Source organism: Lepisosteus oculatus, chromosome 6 (genome assembly GCF_040954835.1).
Source record: "Lepisosteus oculatus isolate fLepOcu1 chromosome 6, fLepOcu1.hap2, whole genome shotgun sequence".
In the NCBI taxonomy this organism is placed as follows: domain Eukaryota; kingdom Metazoa; phylum Chordata; class Actinopteri; order Semionotiformes; family Lepisosteidae; genus Lepisosteus; species Lepisosteus oculatus.
The window spans coordinates 3,359,478-3,381,093 of record NC_090701.1 but is presented as its reverse complement, the minus strand read 5'-3'; the positions used below and the strand labels follow the sequence as shown (position 1 = coordinate 3,381,093).

General features: G+C 43.0%; 1 protein-coding gene across 4 annotated transcripts; it reads left to right on the top strand.

Moving 5' to 3' along the window:
- Positions 1 to 1,643: 1,643 nt before the first annotated feature.
- bloc1s5 (biogenesis of lysosomal organelles complex-1, subunit 5, muted) lies at positions 1,644 to 21,415 on the top strand. Of its 4 annotated transcripts, none has more exons than XR_001479240.2 (7): positions 1,649 to 1,907; positions 2,225 to 2,307; positions 3,564 to 3,693; positions 4,829 to 4,887; positions 7,277 to 7,574; positions 10,528 to 10,761; positions 20,778 to 21,415. XR_001479240.2 is itself a non-coding variant. In XM_015354793.2 (5 exons), exons 1-5 carry the CDS (start codon positions 1,886 to 1,888, stop codon positions 7,239 to 7,241), a joined length of 405 nt encoding a protein of 134 aa, XP_015210279.2. In that variant the 5' UTR covers positions 1,644 to 1,885; the 3' UTR covers positions 7,242 to 7,270. The 4 variants fall into 4 exon arrangements, 2 of the variants coding, with proteins under 2 accessions (XP_015210279.2, XP_006634641.2); XR_011189847.1 differs by lacking the exon at positions 20,778 to 21,415 and adding an exon at positions 11,600 to 12,014; XM_015354793.2 differs by lacking the exons at positions 7,277 to 7,574; positions 10,528 to 10,761; positions 20,778 to 21,415 and adding an exon at positions 7,131 to 7,270 and having other exon boundaries at positions 1,644 to 1,907.
- The last annotated feature ends 201 nt before the right edge of the window (positions 21,416 to 21,616 follow it).

Sequence of the window (21,616 nt, the reverse complement as noted above, 5' to 3'; positions counted from 1 at the left end):
ATCAGTAACACAAAATCTAGCAATACTGCTACAAACTGTGCACGGTCGCCAAAAAGACAGCCTTACATCTCAACCAGCGCAGGGAGCTTCACGAAAAGGCTCAGTCTGACCCCACTGCTCTTTCACACTGGGTTCATCTAGGCATTGAGAGCACACATCCCTGCCAGCTCTGGGCCACGTGTACAGTATTGGCATGTGAACCGCCGTTCACGTCCACATCACCCGTGGCTTAATTCAAGGGGCTGCCGCCACCATCCAGGAGCGCTTCAAAAGCGATTGTGGACGAGGACGATGAGGAGCCAGAGGCACGACGACAGTACATCCTCGTCTGGATGGGCCCGGTCTGTTCATCCTCTCTTTTTAGCTTTCTGCCATTTGAGTTAAAAACAACTTTCATGGGATCCGTGACTGGTTAACACGAAAAATTCAATCCAAGATTTTCATTGGCTGTTTTTTCTTCTTTGAAATGTGAATAACCTATTGTTCACGTAATAATAATAATAATAATAATAATAATAATAATAATAATAATAATAATAATAATAATAGAAGAAGAAGAAGACGTTACATTTTAGTGCAAGGGTGACACCTGCGGTTTAATCTGAGAATTGCGTTTTCTGGAGTTATCGTGCTCTTCCACGTCTTGCATATTGCATTATACACGCACTAGGTGTCTTGTGGGGAATTTTACCGCTAGATATGACTAATCTAATGTAACGTATACCGAATATTCTACTTCCCCTACAACAGTAGCAGGATGACTAATATTTATTCTAATGTAGCATTTCACGGATGTGCTTATTCTCTACATAAAAATGCAACAACATATATATATATTGGGTTGGGTTTTAATTTGATTTAATTTGTCAGTAAGATGGCACTTTGATAACAACAATAATAATAGAATAAATAATTCATTACTTTAACCCCTAAAGTATCCCAAAAAGATTTGACTGAACTATACAGGAGGGGTCCAGCTACTGAGTGCCGGAAGCCCCACTGCGCACAGACCAGGGGGAAATGAAACATTACTTCACCGGGAGAGTTAGGGAGGAATTTTAAGGAAGGCCATATTTTACAAGCCCAGAGTGGAATTTAGCCAGGACACAAGGATTAGCACGCCTACACTTGCGATCGGTGACTGTTGGCCAAGTAGCCAGGACCTCAATTAAACTAATCCGAAGGATTAGACCTTCTTCCGCACAGTGTACCCAGTCACTGTACTGAGCATTAGTTTTGGAAAATGCGGTCTAGAAGAAAGAGCTCCACCAACACCACTTACAGCAGCAGGCTGCTATCCTGTTTTTACTGAAGGACTGAATGGAGGACTCGCAATCTTATAGTGACCAGGCCCAGCCTTGATTTTTCTATTACCGTAGGAGTGCAATAAAGAAAAAGGTCATTATAAATTACATATTTAATAGCTGTCCCGTGAGGTCTATCTTGCTTATTTATAACACTGACTTTCCTTGGTAGGTTTTGTCTTATGTACGCTGTGTTAGGACACAATATACCCTCTGTTTCGTCAGAGGAGCGTTTCCTAACGTCCCCATACTGTCACTTTGTGTAACTAACAGTAACGTCATGGTGTTTTTTAGTCGTTCACCGTTGCTAAGGAAATTACGTAGCCTAATGATGTCATTTGCCATAGCACCAACTACCCGGAAGTAGTAAAAACCAAAACAGACGACTCAGTCTTGTGTTTACCTGCTAAAAAACTAATCGATTTAATACTTATATGAAATAAATATATTAGCTTTAAAATAAAGGATATGTAATTTATCCACGACGCAGTGAACTCGGAAATAATCTCTTCTGTAGGTGTCGGATTTTGGAAAAGACTTCGTTTAGGGTGGAAGTGAAGATCAAGTAACCGAAACTCGTGATGATGGAGAAGATAACGAAAGGTTGGTTTGCAAATGAAAGGAAAACGAAGCCAAACAAAGTTTAAAAAAAAAATGTGAATTAGGAGCTTGTCAAGTGACTCGTGTGGATATTTTAGCCCTTTCTTGAGCTCAAGAGCTGGTGTTGTGATTATACTGTAGTAGTGACTTATGATTTTTAAATGACAGACTGGCGTCAACACTGTATGATGTCTAATGTTCAATGAATCAGCTGCTAAGTAATAAGACTACATTACCGAATTATTTCAGCAATATCAGCTTCAGCTATATTGGTCTTGGTCAATTTTTTAAATAACTTTTTTTTGTTTTTGTTTTTTTAGATGTTGGGGACATCCAGTCCAGATTGCTGGATCACAGACCCGTTGTGCAGGGTGAGATTCGATACTTTGTGAGAGAATTTGAGGTAAGTGTTGCTGCCCGTACAGACACGGTAATGTAACCCGCGCTAAAGCATACATTATGACACCGAAGCTGTTTTTGCTCTGCGACCCTCAGTTCTGAAGATAATCAGGATGGTTAGGAAGGAAAGGAGGCCCTAGGGTCCTCTAAACTAGACTAGGACGTTGCATTCTGAATTAATAGCAGCATGCTGCCCCAGACGTGACTTCTCTCTTTTTGTTCACATCTCGTGTGAAAAACAAAAACCACTGTTCGTTTGCACAACCTGAGCTTCCCTTTTAATAACTTGACAGGAATACACAGAAAATCTAGAATGCCTCCTCTTTTACAGCATTAATGAAATTTTTTATGCACAGTTCTCCTCGTTTGGGTCCCTGCAAAACCCGAATTCCCATTTAGAAAATAGTCAGTCTGCACCATCTCAGGACCCTTCTTAGCTCCTTCTCAAACCCAGCCCAGTCTTGTCCTGCTCAGGCACTGTGTCTTTAGGTAGTGGGCCTATTATAACTGCAGCCAGAAAAGAGTATTTAGCAAGGATGAGATACTCTTTACATTGTACTTGCCTGCATTTACTTGTCGATACTGTTTTTATGGACAGCTCGAACACTATGACTTGTACAAGTAAGCTAATGTGGCTGCTGATTCTTTCATCCAAACTGACTTACATTAAACTCAGTCAAACAGACGGGTCTTTTACTGCAGCAGTTTGGGTGAAGGAGTGCTTTGGGTACAAGAGAAGAGCCAAGGAATTGCTTTAATCAAGGTGACTTACACTGATGACCATCACACAACTGTGTAAGTCAACAGCAGTGCAAAATACGCAAAAATACAGGAAAACAATCAGGGCAACACGCCCAACAGCATCATATGTGACTCAATGGGAGGCACAGAAGATATTGCAAGACTGCGAGGAATAGTGGTAGCTTCTAAAACCGCAGTTTAACACAAGCAAGACCGGAGCAGTAATATTCAGTGTTCATCAGTTCAAGCCATGGAGGGACAAAACAAGGTGCAACTGCAGAGACCCTCCGGGTTCCACTCGTGCTCAGTAGTAAAAGAAATACACACGTCTTGAAGGGAGGGAAGGCGGTATAATCCCAGCGTCCTCAGCAGCGGAGGAGGGGGGAACAGCGAGGGCCCGACGGGGGACGTGGTTCGTGTCGCAGGCGGAGAGTGTCATCTGTGCGGCAGGTAGAGAGCTCAACGATGCCAGGGGAACCACCGGGGTTTTCTCATCTCGCTCTTCCGCTGTCCGCGCAGGAGAAGCGAGGCTTCCGGGAGAGCAGGCTGCTGGAGAACCTGAACAGAATGGTGGCAGAGACACAGGAGCAAGCCCTTCCCACGTGCACCCAGGCCTTGCAGGAGGACCTCCGCCAGGTCCTAGCCAGATGTGAGTGTGTACTGGCAAGAGCGCGGAGTGGGGTTTTTTTTATCCTGCTGTGCCAAAGGAATGGTGTAAGAATGTTTTAGGCCTGTTTCTGTGCGTGAGTTCGATAGCATGCTTTCAGTCCCAGGTGGAGTATGAGCTTTCTTTGTGAGGACTGTGACTATAAGAAGGAGAGACATATATAACCATATGATTATTACAGGTAATCCACAAGCTGCTCAGAATGCCTGGCAACACTTAAGAAGCCACTCGAATAAAATGAAAGTCTTACAGTTTTCCGAATACTACATATGTACTGACTAAAAGCAAGAGTTTTCAGAATGGTATTGATCCAGTTGAGAAATCGGTCGATTGGAATAAAGAAATTGAATTGGGTAATCTCAAAAATATTTCCTTAAATATTTCCTTAAAGTGCAAATCAGGGACTTCACCACTTTGAAGGAATCTAATGGTATCCCATTACAAATACACGTTTTTTTTGTTAGACATATCAAAACACACACTAAAGTCAACTCCTGCTCATTGCATTCTAGTCTAACTCCTTGTTAAACTGTAAGTTTAAAGAATTCATTGGGTCAGTATGAGATTAATTGTTCACATTTGATCTACACATCATGATAAGGGACAGAATTAGTAGGAGTCCCATTATACAAGTATCTTATACTAGGGGCGTTTATCATTTTATCTTCTCAAAATAATTCAGATCTGATACCCGTAACTGAATTTAAACATCAGTGCCATAATTAAAATATGTCTGGAATAATGATGGTACATAGCACTAATCAATTTGACTTCCCCTAAAAGAATAGAGGGAACTCCCCTTAAAAGTAATCTTTGTCTTTGCATATAATGGACAATTAAGATGTATCTAACACCGTTTTCAGAGGTCTGTGCTGGGGTTACTCATGACGCCTTTCTGCAGTTTAACACCCTGTGGAAAGCCCTGTTGTACTGTGTTCAGTTAGAAATCTAAACCTTTTCTCTAATTTTTTAGCACTAGGTGCCTTTATTCCTGTCTCTTATACACAATCCTAGGTGGGAGAAACTGCAGCTGTGGCTAGGGTGTGTGTTGGGATTTTGAAAATATAAATTGCAGATGCTGAGGACCTGTGTGTTTCTTTCTCTTTTCTTTTGCAAGTGGAAGCGGCAAACCACATGACCCAAAGAATACAGCAGAGGGAGCTAGAGGCACAGCAGGTGAGACCTTGAGCTGGGCTGTGTTTTCTAAAGCACTCAGGAGCTCTCCTGGAGCTTGAGAGAAGTGCTGCTTTTTAATCGGTGTAGACAGCACCAGACAGGCAGGCAGCAGTGCAGTTTCTCCTCCGTGCGAGTGCCAAATAAGTGATACTGCCAGAACACAGTCCACTAGCAGCAGTTGTGTGTGAGCGTCCTTCCGATTTTTTATCCACTTCTTCCAGTTCTGGGTCGTGGGTGATCTGGAGCCTCTCTCCGCGGGGCAGGGTACTCCCTGGGTGAGACGCCAGTCTGTCCATCTCAGGGCAAACGCACACAAACACGGACAGGCACTGTAGTTTTCCAGAAGCCAGTTACACCAGCAGCATGTGTCTGGACTGTGGGAGGTAGCCGGAGCACTGGGAGGAAACCCACGTGAACTCGAGGAGAACATGCAAACTCCACACAGAACGCAACCCGGGTCCAGAATGGATCCCAGGGCCCCAGGGCTGCGAGCTGCTGACTACCGCTCCATGTGCACTCCTGTATAACAGCAAACAAAGGAAATCTAATCTGTTGTGAATTCACACTTCTTTACAGTCCCTCTTTGGAAAATATTCCGTTCTATTTAAGTGTACTTGCAGGTACGGAAAAGAAGCTCTGGTGCTGTTCTGTGTTGCCTGCCCTCATTGACCTGCAGTGTTCTCTCCCCATTGCAAACAGTCTTCTGTACCCCTGCAAATGACAGCTTGCTAAAGGCACAGAGGTTTAGGAGAAGTCGTTTAGGAGGACAGAAGTCACAAACTGAGGTGACGTTTTTGTGTTAGCTGGGAAGTGAGCAGAAGTTACTTGCATATATTAATCTTCAGTTAAATTTGCCTTAAATCGATTGAAATGGGAAAAAATACAGTATGCAGCCGTTAAAGTGTAAAACGTTGTTTTTTTCTGTTAGGTCATTGTCTTTGTATTTGAATATAAAATACCCACTATAACTGATATTCACCTGTCATGTATGTTTAGAAGTTGCATGCCATATAGAACCAAAAAAGCATAGTGTTCTTTTTTAAAACGATCTGAAATTAGAATATATCCGATACAGTGTGTACTTCTTATGTGGCTGAGGTAAAGAATAATCTTCATATTTTATGTTTTACATCTTTGAAAAACTTTGCCATTATTGTCTTTCACAGTAATGTCTTACACATACATTTTGTTGGTAATTTTGCTTTGGGGAAAGTGAAAATGATTTATAGTTACATTTGTCCTAGTTTTTTTACAGATTATTTTCTTTTTAATTTCTTAATGCAATACATCAAGCTTCCTCTACAGACCCATAAATCCTGGCTGCTAACTCACTGAGATAAAATAATATATAAGATTGACAGCACTTCCGAGAATAGTGCTGTTAAAAACAGATTTCCCCAGAGGAAACTCAGAGTTGTGATGTCAGTAGTGGAAAATCTTTTGTTGTACACTTTCGAGAACATTAAATCCACTGAGAAACTATCCTTAGAAGATGTTTGGCATTGGCATACTGAAGATGTGAAACATCACATTTGCTCTTGTATTCCAACTGTCTAAATGGATTGCGTCTCTCAGTGCTTATGGGGATAATTTACTACAGATCACAAAGCATATCTCTCGGAGGGAAATGTTTCCAAACAGGGTTTAGCACTTTTTTTTTCTTACTTGTTGTGGCCAAAGTATGAAAAGGGGGCTGTTAGAAAGCAGTTAGTCCATTTCAAGTTAGTAAAACATTAACTGCTTTAGGTATTCATTAAAAAGGTAAAAGAAAATATACTTGCGCAGTATGGATCCCGAAATCTGCCTTCAGTACTTTTGAATGTGTAATCCTTGTTGGGCCTGAACTGAATTGTGCCTTGACCCATCCCTGCGTTAAAGCTAAACATGAAAAAAAAAGTCCCATAAAGAGTTTAATGTTCCAGTTTGAGCTAATTACATACTTCATGGAAACTAAAAGAGGGAAAGTTATGCAGTAATAAACACGAGATAGCTTACCATTCATATTTGTATATTTGTATATTAAAATGTCCTATGCATGATAATATTACGTGTCTTTGTAAAATGCACGTAAGTTAGTTAACCTGTCTTCTATGGTCCTTCAACTGTTACTAAAATTTGTATTCATCAGTTTTTTTTTTATAATAAGATGTGCTTTTCCAGAATCTGGTTTCGAGGACCAGTTTACGAGTTCTACAATGGAAACCATATAAATTGTCTCCTCCAACATTTCTTTCCCGGTCAAGTCGCTCGCCACGCCCTGGCTGCTTCTGTTGCGCTCGAGATCACGTGGCCGGGGGAAATGGGAGGAGGTACCGAGAAGGTGTTTGCCAGCCTGGAGCCTCTCTCCAGCCTGACTAGCTTCACTGATGGCTGACCCTGCTCTCCCCAGAGCCCCGGGCTGCAGGCCCACGCGGAGAGACACCGGGCCGAGTGGGAGGAGTTCCTGAAGGAGCAGGGCCGCAAGAAGGAGGCCGTCGAGGAAGAGCACGCCAAGGCCGTGGGGCGGCTGAGCGCCCAGTACAGCGAGATGGCCAAGGGCCTGACCCGGTTCTCCCACTTCTGAGCTCTCCGCGCGCGGCGGGGGCAGGTCTCCGCGTGGCCCAGGTCTGCCCAGCTGGGCTCGCACCACAGCGGCGTGCCGAGCAGTGTCAGCAGAATTCTCTGAAGCTGTCTGGATCAGAAGTCAGGTGGGGAAAGGAAGCCATCTGGGCTGTGCCTTAAAACAAAAAAAGTTCTGTCTGGGCACGACAGGAAAAAGACGTTTTCTGTTTCAAGTTGCCGACGTGTGTTTTAACCCATGGAGACGAACCATAACGTCATTTGTTTGCAAAGCGATTGGGGATTTCTTAGGGTTATAGTCTTGATGTTTCTGACGTCGCCTGTCACAAAACAGGGTTTTCTAAGAGCATTGTCAAATGTCGGTTGGATTTTGTGTTGTAGACGAACAGTCCTGCAGCTGAAAAAATGCAGTTTCAGCACTAGATGCAAGAGTGTGAAGCACGTGTGGGCGATTCACACCTCTGGTGATTCACTGCCCATTTTTTTAGACAAACTTCAGGGGAAAAACCTGTGTCCTCTTGCAGGCAGTCCACAGCTCTGCTGCCAAGATTTACCCATATAAATAACGATGACTGACCCTAATTGAAATGATGGATAAATAATAATAAAGACAGTTCCATGTAAAGCCGCTTTATGGATTAAAGTTCATTATTATTGTTGAAAGTGCATGGAACCGAAGAGCCAGAAAGTGTTAAGCTTTGCAGTTCCCTCCGTGTTCAGGCCTCAACAATGGCTGCCTGTTAGAATAGATGGCAGGTTTTCAAAGCTGCATTCCTGGAATGCTGAAAAATGTGATTAACCTCAGCAGATGAGACAAAATAAATATTTAAAAAGACTTTCATTAGCATTGAATGGGGGCCAGACACTTTTTTTTTTTCACACATCCATTGTAGGGGTGACAGCTTATCGAATGTATGAAAATAAACTGCAATGCTTCAGACATGATTTATGCGTTTTAATTTTGTAATTGGAACACTTCGGGATGGTTTGTTGGGGAAAGGCTTCATGCTTTTGGCAGGCAAACCTCGGGCAGAAATGACATTCTGCGTGAAATTTTAAAAGTACCGTACAGCTGTTAAATGACTTTAAAGTGATGGTGCTTTATTTTGTTTTCATTCAAAAGTGGCTCACTGTACTGTTCGTGACTGCTTTTTTATTGTACTTGATAGGTCTCTGACTTGGGCCAGACTAAAGCTTGGATTCCTAATTGACTTTAGAAAGGTCAGACGGCCTTTGGTTTCACAAGCAGCTGTTTCGCTCGCAGTGCAGCCCTGCACACCTGGCGCTGTGGCTTGTCAGAGTCCAGGCAGCCACTGCGTTTCACTCTTGAGTGACAAGGCAAAACTGCAGCCCTTTTCCAAAAGGGCGTGTGCTGTCCGCTCAGAGTTAAGAAAAAGCTGCGCGCTTTCAGGCATTTTCACTGCGGCATCACCTTTGGAACATGAAAAACTGTAAAACAAAACAAAACTGGCTTGTTAAATAGTAAAGATTCTTTGCAGGCATTTACTGAAACATTACTGATCTAGAATGAAAATGCCATTGCATTCCGGCCCTGTTTTCCTTTCATCGGTGACTGTTAAAGCATCAGACAATTTGATGACTCCCGTCCATGAGGTGCATCCGTGAGAAGATGACTAATGCTGTAGAATTAAATAATTAGGTCAGGAAGAAATACTCCCTTTCTTTCCTGAGCTGGTTGGGTTTAATTTCAACTTAATTCCTTTCCCCTTTTTTGTGCAAGGAATGCCTGAGTGTCTATGGTAACAGATCTAAACCTGATCCTGGCTGAGCAATAGATTGATGGTTCTATTAAACAAAGTGATAACAGTATGTCTTTTTTACCCTCTTTTCATGTACTGGTTTTCAGGTTGGACCTTGTTCTGTTTTCACGCTGTACATGGGCTTTAATTATAAAAAAAGAAATGGCTTTGGGCTGGGTTTTGTTAAACATTGATTTGCCCCCTTCCCAAACCAGGGCTGAAGGCAAATGTAAATCTGGTGGGTCTGAGACTTCGTATTTCCACAGTGCACACCATAGGCTGTACGGATGAGCGCGGGCTTTGCAATAACTAAACCAGTGTATCCTGGCCTTGCTGTGCCAAGAACACTGAAGGACCTGTCCATGTTTTCGTCTCCAGTCTCTATCAGAGCTGTTGTGTTCTTCCTGTTATGGGAAAAGTGAAATGGTCCAGAGGCCATGCACAGAGTATGCAGCCATGCCAACATAAATTGTCAAGGAAAAAAGCACAGAAGCCCAGCTCTAAAAAAACTGAAAGGTGCCTGGAAAAAGTTTGCCTGCAGCCCGTTCTATTTCTGAGGGGGGGACGATGACTGAAAAAACTGAACCTCAAGTTCTTCATCGAGGTCAATGACTGCAGCTTCAGGGTGATGGGTACGACAGCAATGCATCATGAGATCCCTGGATCAGTCAACTACTATCTATAAAAACAGAAGGTGTGCCCAATATCCTGCCCTCGTTGAGACCCTTTCTTCTGTTTTTATCCATGGCAGGCGTTTTTTAATTTCGAGCAGGGCTGGGCAGTCTTGCTGCCAAAGGGCTGATGTTTTTGTGGGTTTTCAAGCTGCGTTTGAGGCTCCAGCACCTGAAGGGCTGGAAGAACTTGTTCACTGGCCCAATGGGATCGATCTGTGTGCTTAGGTCGCTAATAGCCGGGTTGGAATGAATCCTTGCAGACACCACTGGCTCTCCAGGACCAGAACTGTTCATCTCTGCTCTAGCAAACAACAGCTTAATAGGCTCAGCCCGGCCCGTATGGGATTTTCTGAGCTGCTGTGCTGGCAGGGTGAGACCTGGGCACTGCTCGGACCAGCTTCTCATTTTGAATGGTGTCCGGGCCCTGTCGAGCCAGAGGCAGGCTCATTGCATTTCAGACACTGTGGTTCGGAGCTGCAGGATGGCTACGAGACAGTCACAGCTTGCTCTGCTATATACAGTAGTAGATCTAGGTGCAAATGTGTACCACTTGCCAGAGGAACCTTGCTTTCTGATATATGTCCTGTGGTGATGTGGGCTAACTCATAACTATTGTCTTGGGGTCGCACTTGGGGTCATGTTTGTAGCCCTGGTTTCCTGAAAGAGAAGACGGGCCCTGAGACCTGAGGTCTCTGCACTGGAAGTGACGCTAGATGTCAGTTTGAGAGTGTTGAGACTCGATTCGTGTGGGAGGCCGGACCCCAGAGACGGTCAACAGCAGCAGACCGTCCCAGGAGCCACTACAGGAGATGACCCCTGAGGTGCAGAGGTACTTGAAGAAGAAGAAGACCGCTGAGAGATCCAGTCTTTCGGGAAACCAGGTTAGTCTAACCTCTTTACCTGTGATTCTGGAGGAGAGGAAACACAAGGGGGTCAATGGCATGTCAGGTCTTAATTGGCCACATTGACAATAAAAGTGTAATAAATAAGTGGAACTGATGGAGGCAATACAGCACCCCAGTTAAGAGAAAATGGCACCAGACAGAGCAGAAATCTTTTTTCTACCCCTCCCCTCGCTCCCCGAAGTTCCCCTTCTCTTCCTGTAACTCACCATGAGGTTGGAACTGGAAGAATGGCCAAAAGGCAGGAAACCCTCAGGAGCACATCATGTCATTAAGAGCACCGTTTACTGAACTGGCACTTTTCAAAAAGCAAAACCTCTGTTCTAAGGCCCTAGTGGTAGGCTGAACCTGTAGCATGCCTTGCCAAAAGAAAATGTTTTATTAAAAATTAATAACTTCATCAGAAGCACTTTCATATTTCCATTCAGATTACAAATGTTTATTTTATTCGACCGTAATCCTAAGCAATTTACATTGGCACCCATGTACAGAGCTTAATGTTTGCTGATGTCATTTGGGTGAAGTCTTGTTGGACGGAGCAGCAGTGTTTCATCTGAGATTTGATGTTAACCTTTTAAGTTTTAGGTCCAGATCCACTGTTCCATACTCCTGCCCCTAACAAAATTTAAACAGCAGCACATAGTTCTACTTTTGAATTGAAATTATTAACCAAAACCTGGTGGTCAATATTCCTATTTGGCAATTTCTGTAATACTCCTCGAAAAAAAAAACGAGTCTCGTTTTCCTCGTCAAGTTCATTGTTTCGCTCATGAAATCAACTCATCCAAAGACACGCTTTGTTTTTTCGGTGCGTCAGACAGATTTGTGTGTCAGCCAAGCTCAGTCCAAAAGCAGAGATAACGGCCAGGAACAACAGCGGCCTTCCTCAGTCAATCAATCTGGAACAATGACCAGAAAGGACACGGAGAATGGCTGTCATCACAGCACCGAGAGACACAGGGCTGTTGGAGCTGCTTGTTTTTGTCCAGAGGGCAAGGAATGTCTGGAGTCCTTGCCAACATACTTCAGCTTTTTTTTCCACTTTTCATTTCAATTAGCAATTGTTTGTAAAGACGTACTTTAATTTTTTTTCAAAGTTGCTCCTTTTAATTGTTGACTTAAGGTGCAGTGTAAAGCGATGACTTCATTAGTATATTTTTGTTGGTTTTTTTTTTTACAAAAAAGGCTATCGGGTCATCTTCCATGTCCGGAAATCTCTCATTACAATTTATGCATCCATTGCTGGAAAAAAAAAAGAGATAATGTTATGATTCCTTGAATAAATTTCTTAATGAAAGGTTATCTAGTTGGAATAAGGTGAAAGGGAAGCCAGTGGAATTTTTTGGAAAAGAAACAATGAAACTTCAATACACAAAAAAACATCCTTCTTCCCCTTTAAATAAACTCATGCTAAAGGTGACAGCATACACTGCAGATTCTCCCATAAACAGTACACACATTTTTTTATGTATTTCTTAATTGTGATAAATGTTTTGGGTGCCCCTATCAAGATCCTGAGATCAGTGAGTGCTTTAAGGAGTGGAGTTGTGCTAATAATAAAAACAATATACAGTATTTTTATTAAGTCTGAAAAAACACATGGAATGAAACATACAGTTAATGCCTGGGGAGTATTTTCCAGACTGAAGGGGAGGTAACTTTACATATTTCACTTGATTAAGGCAGCAGAAAAATTGTGGTCAACACGAGAGCTCTAAAGACTATTTTTGTACACAAATTATTCTGAAAGTAGCAATTCTGAGACCAAGGGATTATCAGGAAAGCCCCTCAACCTCAGGTTATGTAAAGCACACAACTGCGATGAAACAAGTCCAGGGTGGTTTAAGCAATAGATTTGTACCACACTTTTGGGTACACAAAAATTATATTGTTCATTCAGTATATTGCCTTGTCTACGTGACAAACTGAAATATTCTTATTGACTGCCTAATCTTGCCAGCACCAGTATTTAGCAGTATATGCCTTTGCCGAAGAAACAGGCTTGTTTGAAATAACCACAGCTATTTAATTGTGAAAAAGCTCTCGCTAGACTTCTGAGTAGCTGTACTGTATGTTTGTGCTCACTGCATATCTCCGTTTTCTTGTTCACTTTTAGTTTTTTGAAGTGAACAACTCTAAAGCAGAAATTCTGATCCCACCACAAATGGCACTGTGTGCAAAGCAAAGCCTGCAAAGCCTAGAAAATGAGCTTGTATTTAAATCTGTGTGATCAGGGCAGCGTCTTCATGACTTATGTAGGGTTGGTTTGTGGAACCAAAACAAAAGCAGAACGGGAGGAGAGACATTTCTACACCAATCAGAACATTGAACATTTGTCTCTGTCAGTGCTAGTGGGCGATGTTGATTGCCCGTGAACAATGATGTTTTTTTATTAAGCCGTAATAAACCCATACGATAACAGGAAGGCAGCTGAACACAATTGTCTCCCTTTGCAGCACTAATTTGGGACTGACACAGGGGTTTCAGACCGTGGCTTATGAAAAACAGATGAGCAGATTTGATTTCTGTCAGGCGGGGAGCGAGTTCCATCCTGCGTAGAAGTGGGTTCTGCAGGATACCCTGGTTTCCCGCATTTCTTTGTGACAAAGATTACCTTTCAGCTTCCCTGTTCTACATTAAATTCATATTTAGGGCGCAGAGCTAGTTTAGATCAGAAAGAATCAGAAAGAAAGTACTGTAGTTCACCTATTGGTTGAGGTTCCTATAAATTAAATCCCCCCCGGAAACCATAAGGAACGCGACCGTGGCAAGTGTTCTACCGTCTGTTCACTGTCATCAAGCAGGCTCATGGTTAGGAAAACTGGTACAGGAGGGACAATTGAGTCTTGCTCTGTGGCAGCTATGGGCACCCGGCTCTCTCTAGATCCACAGTTCTCAGGCACGTCACTGTGCTGACCAAGGTGTGCTGGGTACTTGGCTTGGCCTTTCAGAGGATGAGAAGTCTGGTCTTGAAGTCATAGCCCATGACCCATACTTCCGTCCTTCATTTCATTTCATACCCCAGTTCCTTATGAACCATTACCGGTTTTTCATAAGGCACCATGACGCACAGTATTTAAGGCCCTGGATGAAATGTGGAGGAATGGCAGTAGCTCAGCATGGGCAGGACCTTGGATAGAGACAGTGTTGAATCCCGTGGGTCAGCCCTCGGTGATGGGTGAGGTGCAAACCCAAGCCTGGGTTTTACAAGACGTGTGTCCTCGTTAATAAAGAGCAAAGCTATCCTAATTAGGCCATTCCTGACCCAGCCCTTAACAGTTTCCAAGTCCTAATCTTGCCAGCATTGACAGCATTTTCTAAATGAGCTATTGGAAAAAAAACCCCGAAGAAGAAGAGCAGGTCAGCGTATTGCTGAAAACATCATTAAAAGAGTGGATGACGCATTGCTGTGGGGTAAGTACTGGAAGACGTACAGTATAAGGACAAAAAGTCAGTGAGCTCTGCAGAGGAAGGGAGAGGCGGCCTTGCAAATGGTAATGAATGGTTTCGACTTGTGTGTGATGCACCTGGTGTAAGTTTCTTGGACTTTGGTTTTTGGAGAGAATACTCCCAGCTGCCAAAGTCTTGTGTCAAGTGTAGCCATTAAGTGATTGGTACTGTAGCTAATCCCAGCTGTTGTAAGTAGTGTAGCCAAATTGCTGTTGGCACATGTCTTCTCGGTGCTCTTGGCTGTCTGAGTCAACGTCAGAGCTGCTCATGGGAAGGGAATACACCAGGCTTTCAGGCAGAGGCACTGTGGCTCCAGAGACCAAGGTGTGTTAGCGCTGGACGACAGTAAGCAGGAAGGAACATTTCACACGATGAATGCACTCTCATTTAAGTCCATCTTCTCCAGTCTTCCTCCTAACAGTTCTGCAGGAGTACAAGTAATACCTTGAGTGTCCACACAGCTGCAAACTTTTCCCTAGCTTTGTCCTGAGCTCCAGCACAGGAGCTGACCCTGCCTTAAACTGTGATCCCCAGTTCCCCAAGTCCCATCGCTGGCACAGACCCATCCCAGCTCCGACACTAACCCCACACAGTTCAGCAAGCCAGATGAAGAAAATGGACTGACTAGAATAGCATGTAACAGAGAAATGATTCTTGTTTTTGTTTTTAAACTAAACAAATGGTAGTGAGTATTAGTCCTACATGATAACCCAGCTTTCCATCTGTACCTTAAAGTAGAATGGCATGATTTTGATTTCAGGAGATTTTTTAGATTGCCATACAGAAAGAAGTAGAGGCGACACTATCCAGACTATCCAGTCTATCCTATCCAGACAAATGTTATTAAACAAGAATTCACCCACTGTCCTGGCCTTTAATTATAACCCTGACTCAGCCTAACCCAATACTAATTCCAGTACGACTTCTGATTTTGTCCTTTACTACCAGCTCTCCCCAATTCAGCACCTAACTTTGAAGCCAAAACCTAACCTTCATTGCACATCAAGACAAGTAAATCCAAATCACACCCACACGCACCCTTCTGATACATGTATTCTGTGTCGTTTGCTGACATGAACTGTAACCCTTTCTCCACGCTGTTCTTCTTTAGTGCGTGGTTAAATGGAGGTTAGACGGTCAGCTGCAAGCAGTATCGGACCCGGGATACCATTAGGTTTAAATGGAAATGCAGTCACAGTTGCAGCACTGGTGTCAGAGTTACTACACCGGAATATGTTGACAGTATTAATGAATGCTTTGGGCGAGTTTAGATGAGGGTTCACTTACCATTCAGAATGGGTTCAGGGTTAATGCGTTGGGTTTCTTCAGGTTTATTGAGTGGAGGGTTGGGCTAGAACGTTGTTTAGGGACGGACTTGTCGTTTCACTTCTTGTCCTGACACATAGTAGGAGTTGCCACGCCAATGTTTCAAAACCCAAGCGCCCATTTCCTCTTCCGGGGAAAACCCCAAGAAAGGCGTTCCTTTCAGTGAGAAAGAAATAAAGTCTCCACCTGCACCATGAGGGACGCGATACAGCTGTGCCTTACAATCTGAAACAGCAGCGGCTGGAGGGGTAGAAGGGTTTTTTATCGGTGTTACTGTAGCTGGTTTACGTCAGAAATGGAAGAGAAGGAAGCAGATTCGCGCTGTGGCTCACGGGAAGGCGGGAGTATATAGTGCCTTGATTCAAGAACTGATTTCTGGCAGGGAATGATCTAATCAGCATCGCAGGATGTCAGAAAATCAGCTTAGGGGTCCTGCTGAAACTAGTGAGGGTCGTCAACCTAACCGAGACACAGAGACCACCACTGAGGGCCGTTCCAGCACCCCTCTGTCTGGCGGGGATCTGGCTGTGGCACACCCAGGCTAGAGAAAGATGGCACGCGGGTGGCTCATGTGTTTTGTCAAGAAATGCCACCAGGCAAAGCCCGTGTGTGTCCCTAACCTTTGAGGCTGGAGAAGGAGTAGAGTTAGATTCATGTTTAGAGTTAGCATGAGGCGTAAGGTCTTATTTAAAGCAGGTATTCCTTAACATTAAAGCTAGCCCCAGATCCATTGAGACAAATAACCTAAACACTGGACCGTCACCTGAACCCTAAACCTGACTCTTGTACAAAAAGATCTTTCAGGCGGGCAAATTCTGCTTCTTTGTAGAACCCTAAAATGTGTTCAGCTATATCTACAGTAGGTGTGTCACAAACCCCAGCCTTATGAAGGGCTCGGTCTCACTTGTGAGCATCATTCTGCTTCAGGCCTGCTGAGCTTGCAGGTGAAGCATGTGAAGGAGGGACGCATCCTGACACCCTTGCAGTAAGCATGACTGTTGGTGAAGACAGAATTTGTCAGTGAGTTAAACTGGGGTTCTGTTCTGATTTTATGAGTACAGATGTCGTGCGGAGAGAGAAATTGTCTGGCTGTCAATTTGTGACTAAAAACAGTGTTCACTTTGGATTTCCCATACCTAAACCTAAATCATCTATACCAAACACGCATCATGCAGAAAGCCAATATAATCATTGACTGTCATGTCCAGGCCTTGCAAAGTGAATGTGAGCTTTAAGTGCAACAGAACCAAGTTATCCCTTATTCCCATGGCTACTTAAAGTTATCTTGGACAATTAATGGTTTTTACTTTATTTTTTTCATAATGCATTCATCTTATTTATTTATCTCACACACTGATGACCCGATTTATTTGCTTTTATCTTAATTGTGAGGACTACCTTAAGGTGCTAACTTGTTCTTTCTCTTTTTATGCATGTATGTTTCTTAGTTAATGGGTTAGTGTAGTGTTAAACATAAATGCGTTGTTTATTGTATCATTGTATTATACCTGTTACCTGCCTGCAAAGCAAATTTCCCATCTGGGACAATAAAGGCAGTAAGTAAACCAGGTGTTATTTGCGGATGTGAGGTGTCCACATTTGGCCAACACAAGGCTTTATCTAGGTGTGAGAATGGGCACATTTTAAGTTAAAAGTGTGGTCTACATTGAGAACTGAGTTTGGATTATATTAAACTTAATTAGGGAAACACATCAAGCTAGAAGTGGTGTCAAGGTGGAATGAAATGTTGAAATGTTTTCCTTTTCCCAAGCTAAAGGGAATTTTTGACGAATCGTGAATGTAGGGGGTACAGCTACAAACTTAGTTTTTAAGTTAGGGTTTGGTTAGGGTTTCTGTTTGCGTACATTGTAGACTTCCATTATGGTCAGGAAGGTAGTTTAAATGTCAAGATTAGTTGTGTCAACAACTGTGTCTACCCCCTAACAATACCCTTCCTCCTTATCAGTCAGCTCCTGATGACAATAATGACACTAACTCAAATCATTGCTAAGAATTATTTTTAATTATATACAAGTAAAACCTTTTCACTTGCATTATTCTTTGACAGGGCGGGTTGGTTTTCTGTATTTTAGGAGAGAAATTGATATTGTTCCAGATACAATACAGCTTGTTTCCTAGGCTGGTTAGATATCAGAAGCTCAGCAAGGCTGGGCCTGGTCAGCTCTGGGATGGGAGACCACAGGGGAGACAAAGTGTTTTAAAGCTGTAAGCCGTGTTGGTGGACCAGTAGCTGACTTTTTTTTGCCTGGATCACAATTCCAATCCCAGTTATTTGCTAAACGTCGGAGAGGCTACAAGGTGATCTCGTTAGCTGCTGTCATTAAGTTGCTTCTAATTGGTTAAATGATCATTCTGATCCTCAACCAGTAAGTCAGAAATGACGCGATTCTGACCTTATTCTAGTTGGTCAGAAACCAGAATTAGACATGGAAAGTAATTCCAGGACCAGCATTCTTCATACTTAAAACTATGTAAATTATTGTTGGGGGGAAAGCACAAATAAAACTGTAAATCTTTATAATTTGGCACTGTCCCTTTTTAATTTGTTTTTGCTGGATAAATATGGATTTGGTGACCACAGTGTCTACTGTTTATATAGTTAAACAGTTAAAGTGTGTGCTTTCTCAGAGTGCTTTGGAACGAGACTGTGGAAAGTCTCCCATCCTTTGCACTCCCTGGGGGCTGCTGACACTTGGCAGAGGAACGGAGAGTAGTGGGTTTTTCCAGTAAGGTAGTTCTTCCAGCCACCACTTCGAGCTTTATTTTATTTGTTGTTGTTGTCGTCGTTTTCGTCAGTTTTTCTCTTTGAATTGAAACGGGCTGCTTAGATTCTGCTCTGATGACTTTACCTTAAGATAGAAGCCTCTGGACCCAGAAAAGCCATGACTCATGTCCTGCCTGACCACATAACACTACTTAAAACTATCGTGTCACCCTTTTTAAAGGCTCCAACCTTCACTAGTTTCATGAGGGCCAGGAGTGAACAGAGCCCTGTTATGTGAGTGACCAGCATCATCTTGCGAGGGTTTGTCTGATGTAATGTCTACACCGGTACAGCAAAGTAGGCCCTACCTAGGGCAATGCTGAAATTATTATGAAAGTTTACAAAGTACTATGTGGCAGCAAAGCAAATGTTTTCTAGCTACAATGTTTGCATAGTTCAGTAGCATTGTGCTTTAAATTGGGAAATGAATCCCTGAAAATAATGTGAGCCACCGATTCTGGGCATTTCTCTCACTGACTTTAAGTTTCTTTTTTAGGAGTGAGGTTTTATGTCAAAGTAGTATGTGGGTGAGAGTTTATATTCCACAGAGCCAATGTAATGTACAGTTTACAATCAATGTGACTGCAAAGGATCGTGACAACTTTCTCTGTTACATTCATCCATTCGCAATATCCACTCATTCAGATGAAGCGCTGGAGTCTAATCTAGTAAATATAGTACTAGACACCAGGAAGGGTCTCCAGTCCTTCACAATATGCATAGTAAAATAATGTACAGTATAAATTCTTCTCCCCAGATACCATTTAAAAGCAATCATTAGGATATCTGATTTTTTTTCTACCAAATACCCTTCTCCAGCTTTTTCAAATACCCTTACAAAATAGCGCCTGCCATCAATTCTCTGTGTCAGGGTTTATCATTGGCAAGACATGGCTGTCGCTGTACCAGAGCACTTTGGAGACAATTCCGGTCCACCCGGTGTTGATACAGGCATGCAGGAAACGGCCCTCAGCTCATCGCAGGGCTCACAATGTTCAAGTGTGGAGCAGCAGCCCCAGGGACGAGCTGGATGGAAGATCAAAGGAGCTGCTGGACCACATGCCAGAAGAGTTTCTCGTCACCTGCTTCTGACCTGAGCCAAGCCAAACACGTTCTTTAACAACATGCAGCAGTGAAAGGGCTTCAGCTGGGACCAGAGAAGTGGGGGGTATTATCAGCCCCAGTGGGGGTTGGGGGGTTCAAGCTGATGAAGTACAAATAATCAAAGTGTTTTGAACAAGAACAGGTGAACATGTTGCTGACAGAGTTTTTGTCTTTTCTGACAAGGGTTTTCATTGGATTTTTACTTCACTTTAATAAGCCATATTCCTTTTGCAACGCGGACAAACCTTTGTGTAAAATGGGCAAGGATTCCTTTAGATATCATTTAAAATGTATCAGCTGTTTTTTTTTAATTCATATTCCTGTAGGTCTGATGCAACAACCAGCTCATAGAGTTTAAGATTGTATCCTGTGTTCTTCTACACAATTTCACATTCAGCTAAGTCCGACAAGAGCCAGGAATGTCAAGAGGCAAGTGTCAATTTCCTGGAAGGAGCTCTTCAGAGTGGATTGCTCCTCAAGCCACAATTCATTACTGACTCTGATCTTTTACTAAAACTCTTCCAAATGACTATTTTCCAAGATGGAGCACCCATAAAATATAACAGCAGTAATAATAAGACTAATTATTGTTTGGTGACACTCTGCAGCTGTGCATGTTATCTGTGAAATTGTAACTGTACTGTAGATCTGGAATCTAAATGAATGAGTGGTAGAGTGAAACCAAGTGAGTACAGTAAATTCATTTCTATCTCACTTCCTTTAGTATCTACTTCTCTCTTTAAACCTTTATGTTCATCCACTGCCACACCTGTGTCAATGAGATCAGGATCCTCAGTACAGGCAAATACTGTATACTTTTTCAATCAGAAAGAAATAGCAAAGCACCTTCAAGGAAGAGATTGTATTTCATGCAAACCTATGCATTAACTATGCAAGGATGGGGTTTCAATAACTAACCAATTAACCAATTAATAAAATCTAAATCTAAACCAATTAATAAAATCCTACCTGTAGGTGAGAGTTAGTGATATGACACAAATGATGCCGTACACAGAGTGAAATACTCTCAAGTGGACATGTACATGTATAAGTCATCAACATGGAATAAAATAGACAAGAACATAGAGTATTGAATCACAGAGATATCCAATATCTTAGTGAAGGTATTCCAAGTGTGTTGGCGAGGTCTCCACAAGTCCTTTATGGCTTTCAAAGCTTTTGCTTGTTTTAGCAAGGTATGAAGCTTGGTCAATCATTTCACAGAGCAAAGTGTTTAAACTCATCAGCACAGCTTGGTTCATGCTTTTTAAAAGTGTTTTCCATCACAGTTCTGTTCTGATAAAAAAAATGTATCTTGTCTTGGTTGAAGGACAGTTTTTCAAGCAAGGCTTCTGTCCGAAGCACATGCTTCTGAACAGGCCACTGGGGGTCTGTCAAGTTCCTGGCCACGGGCAGGAGAAACCCCCCACCACAGTCATCTGGGAGATCGGTGAGGGAGCCCTGGGACAGGTCCTGGGCTGAGGCCTTGGTCATGGTGGACCAGTCATGGAGTCAAGGCAGCAGCCGAGTCAACAGTCATCCGAATCATGATTTGGCTATAACCAAAGTCTCTCCAAGATGGGTGCCCCTAAACTTCAGTGCTCAGGGTCGACACCAGTGGAGGGAGTCAATTGCTCGACTTGTACTGAGCTCCCTGCCTGACCGGATGCTAGAGGTGAGACGCGAGTTCACCAATGCTGCGCACCCTGAGAGCCGCCAGGAATCCATGCGTCTGAAGCTCCAGGGGGCTCTGCCTCCAAGACACTACACACTAAACCACCAGGGGCCAAGATCAGCTTTATTAAGGAAGAGCAGCATTGAGGAGGAGGAGGCAGTGCCGAGGGATGACCTGCCACAGTTGCTCCTTGCCAGATTCCTTCTGCGGAAGGAAATACCTCAATATTTCTGTACTGTATGAGCCATTTACATCAAAAACAGGACAACCAATGATCACCTGGGATTAATAAGGTATAGCAGAGCACAGCTGTCTCTTGATGTCTAGTTATAGCCACTCTTCAGCCTTGACAATGTCTGAAGCTGCCACTTGAAATCAAGGACATACTGTACCAGACAGAACAGCCCAGTCAAGTACAGTGCACTAATGAGTCAGGTTGAATCCTGCAGACTGTGCATGCTTTGACAGTTTATTTATGAACTAGGGTAACTCAC